General features: G+C 41.8%; 1 protein-coding gene across 1 annotated transcript; it reads left to right on the forward strand.

The window, feature by feature from the left end:
* The first annotated feature begins 767 nt into the window (after window positions 1–767).
* On the forward strand, window positions 768–11,520 carry LOC120022039 (deleted in azoospermia-like). Its single transcript, XM_038965835.1, has 9 exons — window positions 768–782; window positions 4,185–4,307; window positions 4,738–4,829; window positions 4,921–4,972; window positions 5,085–5,151; window positions 5,435–5,574; window positions 10,705–10,785; window positions 11,072–11,122; window positions 11,476–11,520. The coding sequence occupies exons 1-9, from the start codon at window positions 768–770 to the stop codon at window positions 11,518–11,520; spliced, it is 666 nt and encodes a 221-aa protein (XP_038821763.1).
* Window positions 11,521–13,426: the final 1,906 nt, after the last annotated feature.

Consider the following 13,426-nt stretch of genomic DNA (forward strand, 5'->3'; position numbering starts at 1 on the left):
GTCGATATAGGACTCGTTTTACTTTGGATAAAAATACTTTTGTACCTGTTTCTTCCAGCATTTTCACAAGGTCCTTTACTGTTGTTCTGGGATTGATTTGCACTTTTAGCACCAAAGTACGTTCATCTCTAGGAGACAGCGTCTCCTTCCTAAGCGGTATGGCGGCTGCGTGGTCCCATGGTGTTCATACTTGCGTACTATTGTTTGTACAGACTAACGTTGTACCTTCAGGCGTTTGGAAATTGCTCCCAAGGATGAACCAGACTTGTGGAGGTCTACAATTATTTTTCTGAGGTGTTGGCTGATTTCTTTTGATTTTCCCATGATGTCAAGCAAAGAGGCACTGAGTTTGAAGGTAGGCCTTGAAATACATCCACAGGTACACCTCCAATTGACTCTAATTATGTCAATTATCCTATCAGAAGCTTCTAAAGCCATGACATAATTTTCTGGAATTTTCCAAGCTGTTTAAAGGCACAGTCAAATTAGTGTATGTAAACTTCTGACCCACTGTAATTGTGATACAGTGAAATAATCTGTCTGTTAACAATTGTTGGAAAAATTACTTGTCATGCACAAAGTAAATGTCCTAACCGTCTTGCCAAACCTATAGTTTGTGAACAAGAAATGTGTGGAGTGGTTGAAAAACAAGTTTTAATGACTTCAACCTAAGTGTATGTAAACTTCCAACTTCAACTGTATTTTCATAATTTATACTTTTTAGCTTTCTTTGGATGATGACATGTTGGATGGGTGGGGTTGGGGGAATGGGATGGGAGATTGTGAGTGGAGGCTCACTTCCTTTTGGTTATTTTCCCTTACGTACTAAATCTATTATAACTTTTTAGCTCTGTAATGATCAAAATGATCAGTACTTTGTATACTGAACAAAAATATAAATGCAACATGCAACAATTTCAAAGATTTTACTGAGTTACAGTTCATATAAGGAAATCAGTCAATTTAAATAAATTCATAAGGCCCTAATCTATGGATTTCACATGACTGGGAATACAGATATGCATCTGTTGGTTACAGATACCTTTAAACAAAGTTAGGGGTGTGGATCAGAAAACCAGTCAGTATCTGGTGTGCACAGACTGTTTTCTCTGCTACTGCACGGCAAGCGGTACAGGAGCGCCAAATCCATGTCCAAGAGGCTTCTAAAACAGCTTCTACACCCAAGCCATAAGACTCCTGAACTTCTAATCAAATGGCTACCCAGACTATTTGCATTGCCCCCCCCCCCCCCCCTTTTTCTACGCTGCTGCTACTCTCTGTTATTATCTATGCATAGTCACTTTAGTAAGTCTACCTACATGTACATGTTACCTCAATTACCTCGATTAACCGGTGCCCCCGCACATTGACTCTGTACCGGTACCCCCTGTATATAGCCTCGCTATTGTTATTTTACTGCTGCGCATTAATTATTTGTTACTTTTATTTGTAACTTTTTTAAGGTATTTTCTTAAAACTGCATTGTTGGTTAAGGGCTTGTAAGTAAGCATTTCACTGTAAGGTCTACCTACACCTGTTGCATTCGGGCATGTGACAAATAACATTTGATTTGATAGAGTTCATCAGGCTTGTGTCCTGTGGAGTGTTGTCCCACTCGTTTCCAATAGCTGTGCGAAGTTGCTGGATATTGGCAGGAATTGGAACACGCTGTCGTACACGTCGATCAAGAGCATCCCACACATGCTCATTGGGTGACATGTCTGGTGAGTATGCAGGCCATGGAAGAACTGGCACATTTTTAGCTTTGTTTCAGAACATTAAATCCTCTGGCAATTCAATTGCACACTCCCTCAAAACTTGAGACATCTGTGATATTGTGTTGTGTGACAAAACTGCACATTTTAGAGTGGCCTTTTATTGTCCCAAGCACAAGGTGTACCTGTGTAATGATAATGCTGTTTAATTAGCTTCTTGATATACCACACCTGTCAGGTGGATGGTTTATCTTGGCAAATGAGAAATGTTCACTAACAGGGATGTAAACTAATTGTGTGGACAAAATTTGAGAGAAATACGTTTTTTGTGCCTATGGAACATTTCTGGGATCATTTATTTCAGCTCATGAAACATGGGACCAACACTTTATATGTTGCGTTTTTATTTTTGTTCTGTGTATTTATGTACGGTACCTTCAAAAAAAAGTTTACAGGTACATATATGTGGAAAATAACAAATGGAAAATAATAAATGGAAACTGAATTAACTGAATATTAAATTATGTTAATTTGTATATTGTATCTGTGACCCCCCCCCCCCCCCCCGCCCCCCAACACCACACTGAAAATAATTTCAAAAATTACATGATTATAAATTAATCATTTATTTGTTGTAATGTTGTAATAATGGTGTTATAATTCCATAACATTCCCACTGGGGTCATGTATGTATGATACTTTAAATATAAGTTTAACCTAACAACAGCTCTAGGATCAGATTACTCTACCTACAATCCTGACCTGAACCCTGCATTAGAGGGATGATAAATATCTGACCCTGTTTTCAGGGTCAACTACCTGAAGCTGAGGGTAATTAGCAAAGGCTGGTAGGTAAATAGCACCATCTGGTAGTGATCAGGAGTATGGCAGCGAGAAGGCAGAGAGATAGCTAACCCCCATGTGAAGACCATTAATTCACCAAAACGCGAATACTGTAGTCGGACCCTTCTCTGCATGCCACTCTACCTGCTATGCATGAGCAATACCAATATGTGGCAGCTCGATTTATCCTCATCTGACTCTGATTTATATTTAATCAAATATGGACTTGATTGCCATTTCTGTCATATTGTGATTTTTTAAATAATGAAGCTGTAGCTGGATGGATACGTATACTTTTACTTTCCACACATTTTAAACAGCTACATTCTTGATCGTTGTGAAACTTACCTCATATCGCATCTCATAACAGAAACACTTCCCATTTTTGTATCACACCATTGATTCACATTTGGGAGGGGGTTGTAAACTAGGTTCTCGATATCAGACGTCTTTATTTATCAATAAAAGTGTATACCACTAAATATTGTAAATCTTTAAAAGATAGCCTACTGTTTTTAGCAAAGTTGTAACTAAATGACCCGTAAAAAACATTATAGATCATAAAAACATTCGGAAAAACACCCCTTGTCTACTTTTTGAAACATCCCAATTAGGTTCAGCAAGTGCGTTGGGCGTGACTTTTTGACAGTCATTAGTTTCAACTTTTTTTTTCGTGCACTTGAAGCGGGGAAAGTTTGCGCGGCAGTGTGTTTAATTTATTCTGTTTTAACGGTTTTAGAAATGGTGAGTATTTAGCTAAGTCTGTGTTTTGGCAATGATCCAACCACAATATTTATATATGTTAGTGAACAAATGAATGAATTGCCCGGCCTCTACTACGTCTAGTGAACAGTTTGCTGAGACGCGGATAATGTTAGCGAACTGATATTTTTTTAGCTGTCCAATTTCTCGCACAAGCGAGCTAAAGTTCCCTGACTTTAGCGAACTTGTAAACTACAAGTGTAACATTTCTAGGTCATTATCTAAAAGACTAACTAGCATGCTTGATTAAAACCAGCTGATATGCCAGTTTATTACAAGGTTAACTATGTTTATAGCTAAGTAGGTAGTTGACATGGCTAGCTGCCAGCTCTGGTGATGGTGGTTGCCTCGTGCCTCCTAGTCTAGCTAGCCAGGGCCCTGGCACTAAAATATAATCGTTCATAAGCTGTCTAGCCAGCTAGTTGATGTGTCGAAGTTGTAGTTAGCACAGATTAATACAAATTTGTTAGAACTAATCAGTTTTTCTATTAAGTGGTTGGGAACTAGCTACCTAGCCGGGAACTGTCGGACAATATCCTGATTGCTGAACTATGATTGTCAACGATTTCCCGCTTGCCTTTTTGAAATTCTATTAGAGTGAATGAGCTCATGATGAGCTATCCAGGATATTAGCTAGCTAACGCCTTTCATCTGTGACTGAACTAGCTAGCTAGGTCAGTAGATTAAAGTTATCTATCTGATGATTGACGCCTACTCTGGTACTGGCCACAATAGATGCCTACATTAGTTGGCTAATATCTTTCAGCTAACTTCTTCAGCAGGCTGTTGTGGTTGTTTATAGAAAAGTGGCAGGCAAATGAACTAGTGACCAATTAAATATTTACTTTATTCTCTTTATTCCAGGATATTCAGAAACAGAGAGATGGATTTCAGACATCCCTAAATTTGAAGCTGTCAAATGGTTATATTTTACCTGAAGGTAGAATGACACCAAACACACTTTTTGTTGGAGGAATCGACATGAAGGTGAATAACTAACTGCTATAGTGTATATTCTTGTTCTTTCTGCTGGCATTTCCATTTTCGATTTTTTAATATTTTTTATGCATACTTTTATTGACTTTTTAATATTGATAATTTTTTATTTAAATTTTTTATATTTTGATATTGACCCCTGCACTGAGCTTGCAAGTAAGCATTTCACTGTACCGTTGACACCTGCTGTATCCTGTGCAAGTGAAAAATAAACTTTGATTTGATTACTTATTATGCAGAGCCTCCACATGGGGAAGTCTATGATTAAGTGTGCTTTGGAGGGGGTGAGAATGTTTCACTGGGATAGTCTCTGTTCATTTGGCCTGCTCACTGGAATTAAACTGATCCTTAACCAAAAATAATTCCCTAATGGATACAATAAAGTCAACATCTAACTTGCTCATATGGCCCTTTTTTTTAGGTGGATGAGAATGAAATCCGGGACTTCTTTGCGAGATTTGGCGCGGTGAAAGAAGTGAAAATCATCACTTACCGCGGAGGCATCTGCAAAGGGTGAGTCACAAATTAGTAGGCTGTAGTCAAGGCAATTGGATCCATCCAAATAAACCTTGCCTTATATGGAACAATGTCATTCTTTGTGTAGATATGGATTTGTTTACTTCAATGAAGATGTCGACATCCAAACCATCGTTGAAGTAAGAACCATTTATTTAACATAATGCATCTTAAATGGAGTCAAGTCTTTAAAACTTTGCCTTCATTCTAATCACAAGCGAATGTTTCCTCTTCACCGTGTTTACTCTGCAGCAACAGATCAGTTTTAAAGGACGGAAACTGAAGCTGGGTCCAGCAATCATGAAGGAAAGGAGCTCACGTGAGTGTTGCTTCACTTATGTTCATTTTTTTAATCTGTGTGTTTGTAGTAGCTATTTTACCTTGTCTTTTGTACTCTATTGCCACTGCTGAAGTCTGGGTTCTGGCTAAACATGTACCAGTTCAACTACATTGCAGATGTTGCATAGCATCAACCAATGGTGGCGTGCCAGGTCATCGACTGCAGTCAGACATCAAAATTGCTACATCAAATGATGTGGTTAGCTGACCACATCAAAGCATTGTGAGATCTGGCATTCTGTTTATTTGTTTGCCCCGCCCAGGTTCCATGCCGTCTCACCTGGTTGGTCAGGTCCCCTGGATGAGCCCCTCCCAGTACATCTACTGCACCTGCTGCTCTCCTATGGGAGTGGGCGTGGCTCAGCCCTCACCTGTACTCAACGGGGGCAATCCCTACATCCAGGTAAGGCCCTGTCATCACCCCAAAGCCACTGTCTGGGTCCCAAATGACACCCTATTCCCTATATAGTACACTACTTTTGACCAGGTCCCTGTGTGCCTTTAAGAACACAGACACTGTTGCAAGATAGCGCCAAAGAACATGGCTAATGTTTTACATTCTTTTAACCAATTGTGCTATTTTGTTCGTTTTTTTGCATTTTGTGTAACTTATTTTGTACATAATGTTGATGCTACTGCCTCTTATGACCGAAAATAACTTCTGGACATCAGAACAGTGATTACTCACCTTGGGACTGGAAGAAACTTTTTCCTTTAACGAGTTCGACGAGAAGGATATACTGCTTTCACTGGAACAGGCCCAGATCCCCGTAATTTGCTTGAAGAAAAGACGCAGGAAAGGGGGCCGCAGATCAGGCTGCTTTCTGAGAATCGGTAGGCGAGCGAGTAAACTCCCACTGCCATCCGTTGTTCTTTGCTAACGTGCAATCATTGGAAAATAAAATTGATGATTTAAGATTATCCTACCAACGGGACATTAAAAACAGTAATATGTTTCACCGAGATGTGGCTGAACGATGATACGGATAATATAGAGCTGGCGGACTTTTCCATGCACCTGCAGAACAGAGAAGCTACGTCTGGTAAGACGAGGGGTGGGGGTGTGTGTCTTTGTCAATAACGGCTAGTGCGCGATGTCTAATATTAGGGGAGTCTCGAGGTATTGCTCGCCTGAGGTAAAGTACATTATAATAAGCTGTAGACCACACTATTTACCAAGAGTTCTCATCTATATTATTTGTAGCTGTCTATTTACCACCACAGAACGAAGCTGGCACTAACACCGCTCTCAACCAACTCTATATAAGGCCATAAGCAAAGAAGAAAATGCTCACCCAGAAACGATGTTCCTAGTGGCTGGGAACTTTAATGCAGACAAACCTAAATCAGTTTCACCAAATTTTTACCAGCATGTCACATGTGCAACCAGAGGAGGAAAAAATCCTAAACCACCTTTACTCCACACACAGAGATGCATACAAAGCTCTCCCCTGCCCTCCATTTGGCAAATCTGACGATAATTCTATTCTCCTGATTCCTGCTTACAAGCGAAAACTAAAGCAGGAAGTACCAGTGACCCCCCTCAATACAGAAGTGGTCAGATGATGCGGATGCTACACTACAGGACTGTTTTGCTAGCTCAGACTGGAATATGTTCCGGGATTCATCCAATGGCGCTGAGGAGTACACCACCTCAGTCTTCGGCTTCATCAATAAGTGCATCGACGACGTCGTCCCCACAGTGACCGTACGTACATATCCCAACCAGAAGCCATGGATTACAGGCAACATCCGCATCAAGCTAAAGGCTAAAGCTGCCTCTTTCAAGGAGTGGGAGACTAATCCGGACGCTTTTAAGAAATCCCGCTATGCCCTCAGACGAACCATCAAACAAGCAAAGCGTCAATACAGGATTAAGATTGAATATTACTACACCGGCTCTGACGCTTTTCGGATGTTGCAGGGCTTGAAAACTATGGACTACAAAGGGAAATCCACACACGAGCTGCACAGTGACGCGAGCCTACCAGACGAGCTAAATACCTTCTATGCTCGCTTCGAGGCAAGAAACACTGAAGCATGCACGAGAGCACCAGCTGTTCTGGATGACTGTGTGATAACGCTCTCGGTAGCCGACGTGAACAAAACCTTTAAACAGTTCAACATTAGGAAAGCTGCTGGTCCAGATGGATTACCAGGATGTGTACTCAAGGCATGCGTGGCCCAACTCAAGTGTCTTTACTGACATTTTCAACCTCTCCTTGACCGAGTCTAATACCTACATGTTTCAAGCAGACCACCATAGTCCCTGTGCCCAAGGAAGCGAAGGTAACCTGCCTAAATGATTACCGCCCCGTAGCACTCACGTCAGTAGCCATGAAGTGCTATGAAAGGTTGGTCATGGCTCACATCAACAGCATCCTCCCGGATACCCTAGACCCACTCCAATTCGCATACCAGCCCAACAGATCCACAGATGATGCAATCTCACTCCACATTGACCTGTCCTACCTGGACAAAAGGAACACCTATGTGAGAATGCTGTTCACTGACTACAGCTCAGCATTCAACACAATAGTGCCAACAAAGCTCATCACTAAGCTAAGAACTCTGGGACTAAACACCTCCCTCAGCAACTGGATCCTGGACTTCCTGACAGGCTGCTCCCAGGTGGTACGGGTAGGCAACAACACTTCTGCCACGCTGATCCTCAACACTGGGGCCCCTCAGGGGTGTGTACTTAGTCCCCTCCTGTACTCTGTTCACCCACGACTGCGTGGCCAAACACGACTCCGACACCATTAAGTTTGCTGGCGACACCGACAATGACGAGACGGCCTATAGGAAGGAGGTCAGAGAACTGGCGGTGTGGTGCCAGGACACCAACCTCTCCCTCAAAAGGCGGGCCGAACAAGCCCCCACTAACATCGAGGCTGTTGTGGAGCAGGTCAAGAGTTTCAAGTTTCTTGGTGTCCACATACAACGAACTATCATGGTCCAAACATACGAAGACAGTCGTGAAGAGGGCAGGACAAAACCTGTTCCCCTTCAGGAGAATGAAAAGATTTGACATGGGTCCCCAGATCCTCAAAAGGTTCTACAGCTGCACCATCGAGATCATCCTGACCAGTTGCATCACAGCCTGGTATGGCAACTGCTCGGGATCTGACCATAAGGTGCTACAGAGGGTAGTGTGTACTGCCCAGTTCATCACTGGGGCCAAGCTTCCTGCCATCCAGGACCTACAGTTGAAGTCGGAAGTTTACATACACCTTAGCCAAATACATTTCAACTCAGTTTTTCACAATTCCTGACATTTAATCCTAGTAAAAATTCCCTGTCTTAGGTCAGTTAGGATCACCACTTTATTTTAAGAATGTGAAATGTCAGAATAATAGTAGTCTTATTTCTTTCGTCACATTCCCAGTGGGTCTGAAGTTTACATGCACTCAATTAGTATTTGGTAGCATTGCCTTAAACGTTTGACCCAAGTTTAAATTGTTTTGGGTAGCCTTCCACAAGCTTCCCACAATAAGTTGGGTGAATTTTGTCCCATTTCGCCTGACAGAGCTGGTGTAACCGAGTCAGGTTTGTAGGCCTCCTTGCTTGCACATGCTTCAGTTCTGCCCACAAATTTTCTATAGGATTGAGGTTTGGCCACTCCAATACCTTGACTTTGTTGTCCTTAAGCCATTTTGCCACAACTTTGGACGTATGCTTGGTGTCATTGTCCATTTGGAAGACCCATTTGCGAACAAGCTTTAACTTCCTGACTGATGTTTTGAGATGTTGCTTCAATATATCCACATAATTCCCCTTCCTCATGATGCCATCTATTTTGTGAAGTGCACCAGTCTCTCATGATGCTGCCACCCCAGTGCTTCACGGTTGGGAGGGTGTTCTTCGGCTTGCACGCCTCCCCCTTTTTCCTCCAAACATAACGATGGTTATTATGGCCAAACAGTTCTATTTTTGTTTAATCAGACCAAAGGACATTTCTCCAAAAAGTACGATCTTTGTCCCCATGTGCAGTTGCAAACCGTAGTCTGGCTTTTTTATGGCGGTTTTGGAGCAGTGGCTTCTTCCTGGCTGAGCAGCCTTTCAGGTTATGTCGATATAGGACTCATTTTACTGTGGATATAGATACTTTTGTACCTGTTTCCTCCAGCATCTTCACAAGGTCCTTTGCTGTTCTGGGATTTGCACTTTTCGCACAAGTACGTTCATCTCTAGGAGACAGAACGCATGTCCTTCCTGAGCGGTGTGACGGTTGTGTGGTCCCATGGTGTTTATACTTGCGTACTATTGTTTGTACAGATGAACATGGTACCGTCAGGCGTTTAGGAATTGCTCCCTTGGAGGTCTACAAATTTTTTTCTGAGGTGTTGGCTGATTTCTTTTGATTTTTCCCATGATGTCAAGCAAAGAGGCACTGAGTTTGAAGGTAGGCCTTGAAATACATCCACAGGTACACTTTCAATTGACTCTAATGATGTCAATTATCCTATCAGAAGCTTCTAAAGCCATGACATAATTTTCTGGAATTTTCCAAGCTGTTTAAAGGCACAGTCAACATAGTGTATGTAAACTTCTGACCCACTGGAATTGTGATACAGTGAAATAATCTCTGTTAACAATTGTTGGAAAAATGACTTGTCATGCACAAAGTAGATGTCTTAACTGACTTGCCAAAACTCTAGTTCGTGAACAAGAAATGTGTGGAGTGGTTGAAAAACAAGTTTTAATGTCTCCAACCTAAGTGTATGTAAACTTCTGACTTCAACTGTATATAATAGGCGGTATCAGAGGAAGGCCCATAAAATTGTTAGACTCCAGTCACCCAAGTTAGACTGTTTTCTCTGCTACCGCACGGCAAGCGGTACCGGAGCGCCAAGTCTAGGACCAAAAGGCTCTTCAACAGCTTCTACTCCCAAGCCATAAGACTGCTGAACAATTAATAAAATCTCCACCGGACTATTTACTTTGACCCCCCCCCTTTTGTACAGTGCTGCTGCTCGTTGTATATTATCTATGCATAGTCACCTCACCTACATGTACAAATTACCTCAACTAACCTGTACCCCCGCACACTGACTCAGTACCGGTACCCCCTGTATATGGCCTCATTATTCTTATTGTGTTACTTTGTATTTATTTTTTACTTTAGTCTATTTGGTAAATATGTTAACTCTTTTTGAACTGCACTGTTAAGGGCTTGTAAGTAAGCATTTCACTGTAAGGTCTACACTTGTTGTATTTGGCGCATGTGACAAATAAAGTTTGATTTGAAGATGGGCTTGGATCAGTTCACACTTTTGGACTAATAGTGGTCCCAAAAGTGCACCTGCCCACCATGTTCAGTAGGCAGACACTGGACGTTGCAAATAGAAATGTCCTGAATAGAGCTGACGGGATTCCTTATTCTAGATATGAGGCATGTTTTTTTTCAATATAACATTCCACAACGCTGTGCTCTGCTAAACATGGCCCAAGAAAACTACACAAGTGCTCCTAAAATTACACCAGATTGACAGACTATATATATATATTCGTTTTTTCCCTCTTTTCTCAGCCTTACTCATATAACGGCCTTCAAGGAGTCATGATGCCACAGATGCCCATGAGCTACTCACAAACCGCCTACGCGTACCAGGTAAACACATACTTGTACAGGCAGAGAACGTATTAATGAAACAACTTTTTTGTCCCCTGGGGAAAACACACAATACAACATGACACATTGAGCATCAACAATTATAATATACTAAACTAATATACATGCGTTAAATGCTAGATGCATAGACCACCCACATACCTCTGACATACTGTACCATAGCATGATCGACAGTCCCACCTGCTCCACATATTCCCAGTGGAGGAATAAAAGGATGCTATGTGTTCCTGTATGTCTGACCTTTGACCCCCTGCTCTCCTCCCAGTACGCCTCACCACACTGGACCGGGGAGCAGAGGACACGGCTTGTCAACCAGGTGACGCTCACGTCTTCTGAATTACTGTCTATACCTTTTGGTTACTGTTAAGTATGCATGACCAGATATGTCATTTTATTTGAACTGATTGGAATGTTTGTACCGTCTGTGTTGTCGGCTGGTCAAGTAATGGCCACTGGGTGGCAGTGTTTGGCAAAGCTTATATTGTGTTGGTGTGAGTCCTTTGAGCGCACAAACAGTACCATCCGCCAGTCTATCAGTAATTCATGTGTAGGCTAAGGATGACTGATTTTCTCCAAGGGTGTTTTTGCGGTATTAGCTCCTGTGTTAAGGTTCACTGTGGTTGTTTCAGCCGGCTCATTATTTGATGTGATGTGGTGCCCCGTTTCCAGAACTTTGTGGACTGTGGAGTCCAGACTCTGCTGACTCTGCTGTAGCACACTGACCCTCCTGTACCAGGTGAGCACACACCCTGACCCTCCCAGTGTACCGGGTGAACACACACCCTGACCCTCCCACTAGGGTTGTCAACGACAAAAGAAAACCTTGGTTGACCGAGTCGTCCTGTTCTTTTGATCAATCGATTGGTCTTTTTTAAAACTTATTTTTCCATATAGACAACCCTATGTGTTTGAATAAGACCAACTACATATGCACCTAGATTGACTGAAGCTTTGATTAAATAACTGAGACAAATTACTCAGGGCCCGATGGTCACACTGTTAAAAAATAAACAAGGGTCTGTGTGACTGGCGCACGTTGTCTCGCACTCCTCCCTACTGCAGTGAAAAGGCACCACAGCACAGGAAGTGTTTATTGCGCTCTCTGTGCTGAAGCTGCTACATCATTTCAGCCATTTAGTTTCTTGTGTCTGACTGAAAGGTTCTGTTACCGAAATCCCTAATTTGTTTAGGAAAAACATTCCCTCAACCCTTGCTCTCTTTACGTGAAACATGTAAGCATCGCATGCATGTGACCAATAGGGCTCCCGAGTGGCACAGCGGTCTAAGGCACTGCATCTCATTGCTGGAGTCGTCACTACAGGCCCTGGTTTGAAATCGGGCTGTATCAAAACCGGCCATGGTTGGGAGTCCCATAGGGCGGCGCACAATTGGCCCAGCGTCGTCCGTGTTAGGGGAGGGTTAGGCCGGGGTAGGCCGTAATTGTAAAATAATTTGTTCTTAACTGACTTGCCTTGTTAAATAAAGGTTTTAAAATTTAAAAAAAAATGGGACTGACCTATAGCCTATTAATCACATCAATTAATTGGCTATAACAAACTCCCAACACAGTAACACGTGACAGCAAAATGGATGGAGAGGACGTGAAAAATAAACTGGAAATGGGCGAATGTTTACTGGTTGCTCAGGGGAAGTCAGATCTGTGGAAGACATTTGACTTAGTTGTGGAAACTACTGGAGATAAAGAAAAAGCAGGGTATAGGATGGAGGTCGACCGATTATGATTTTTCAACGCCGATACCGATTAATCAGCCGTTTTTACATATGAAATAATGACAATTACAACAATAGTGAATGAACAATGAACACTTTTATTTTAACTTAATACATAAATAAAATCTATTTAGTCTCAAATAAATAATGAAACACGCTCTATATGGTTTAAATAATGCATAAACAGTGTTGGAGAAGAAAGTAAAAGTGCAATATGTGCCATGTAAAAAAGCTAACGTTTAAATTCCTTGCTCAGAACATATGAAAGCTGGTGGTTCAATATTCCCGGTAAAGAAATATTAGGTTGCTGTAATTATAGGAATTATGACGTGTCGACTATTTCTCTCTATACCATTTTGTATTTCATGTACCTTTGACTATTGGATGTTCTTATAGGCACTATAGTATTACCAGCCTAATCTCAGGAGTTGATAGGCTTGAAGTCATAAACAGCGCTGTGATCAAGAATTGCTAAGAGCTGCTGGCAAACGCAGTAAAGAGTGAATGAATGCTTACGAGCCTGCTGCTGCCTACCACCGCTCAGACTGCTCTATCAAATCATAGGCATAATTATAATATAATAATCGCACAGATACGAGCCTTAGGTCATTAATATGGTCAAATCCGGAAACTATCATTTCGAAACTGAAACGTTTATTCTTTCAGTGAAATACGCAACCTTTCCGTATTTTATCAAACGGGTGGCAACCCTAAGTCAAAATATTGCTGTACATTGCACAACCTTCAACGTTATGTCATAATTATGTAAAATTCTGGCATTCGTTTGCAACGAGGCAGGCGGCCCAAACTGTTTAATATACTCTGACTCTGCGTGCAATGAACGCAAGAGAAGTGACACAATTTCCCTAGTTAATATTGCCTGCTAACA

Source organism: Salvelinus namaycush, chromosome 27 (genome assembly GCF_016432855.1).
Source record: "Salvelinus namaycush isolate Seneca chromosome 27, SaNama_1.0, whole genome shotgun sequence".
NCBI classification, from domain to species: Eukaryota; Metazoa; Chordata; class Actinopteri; order Salmoniformes; family Salmonidae; genus Salvelinus; species Salvelinus namaycush.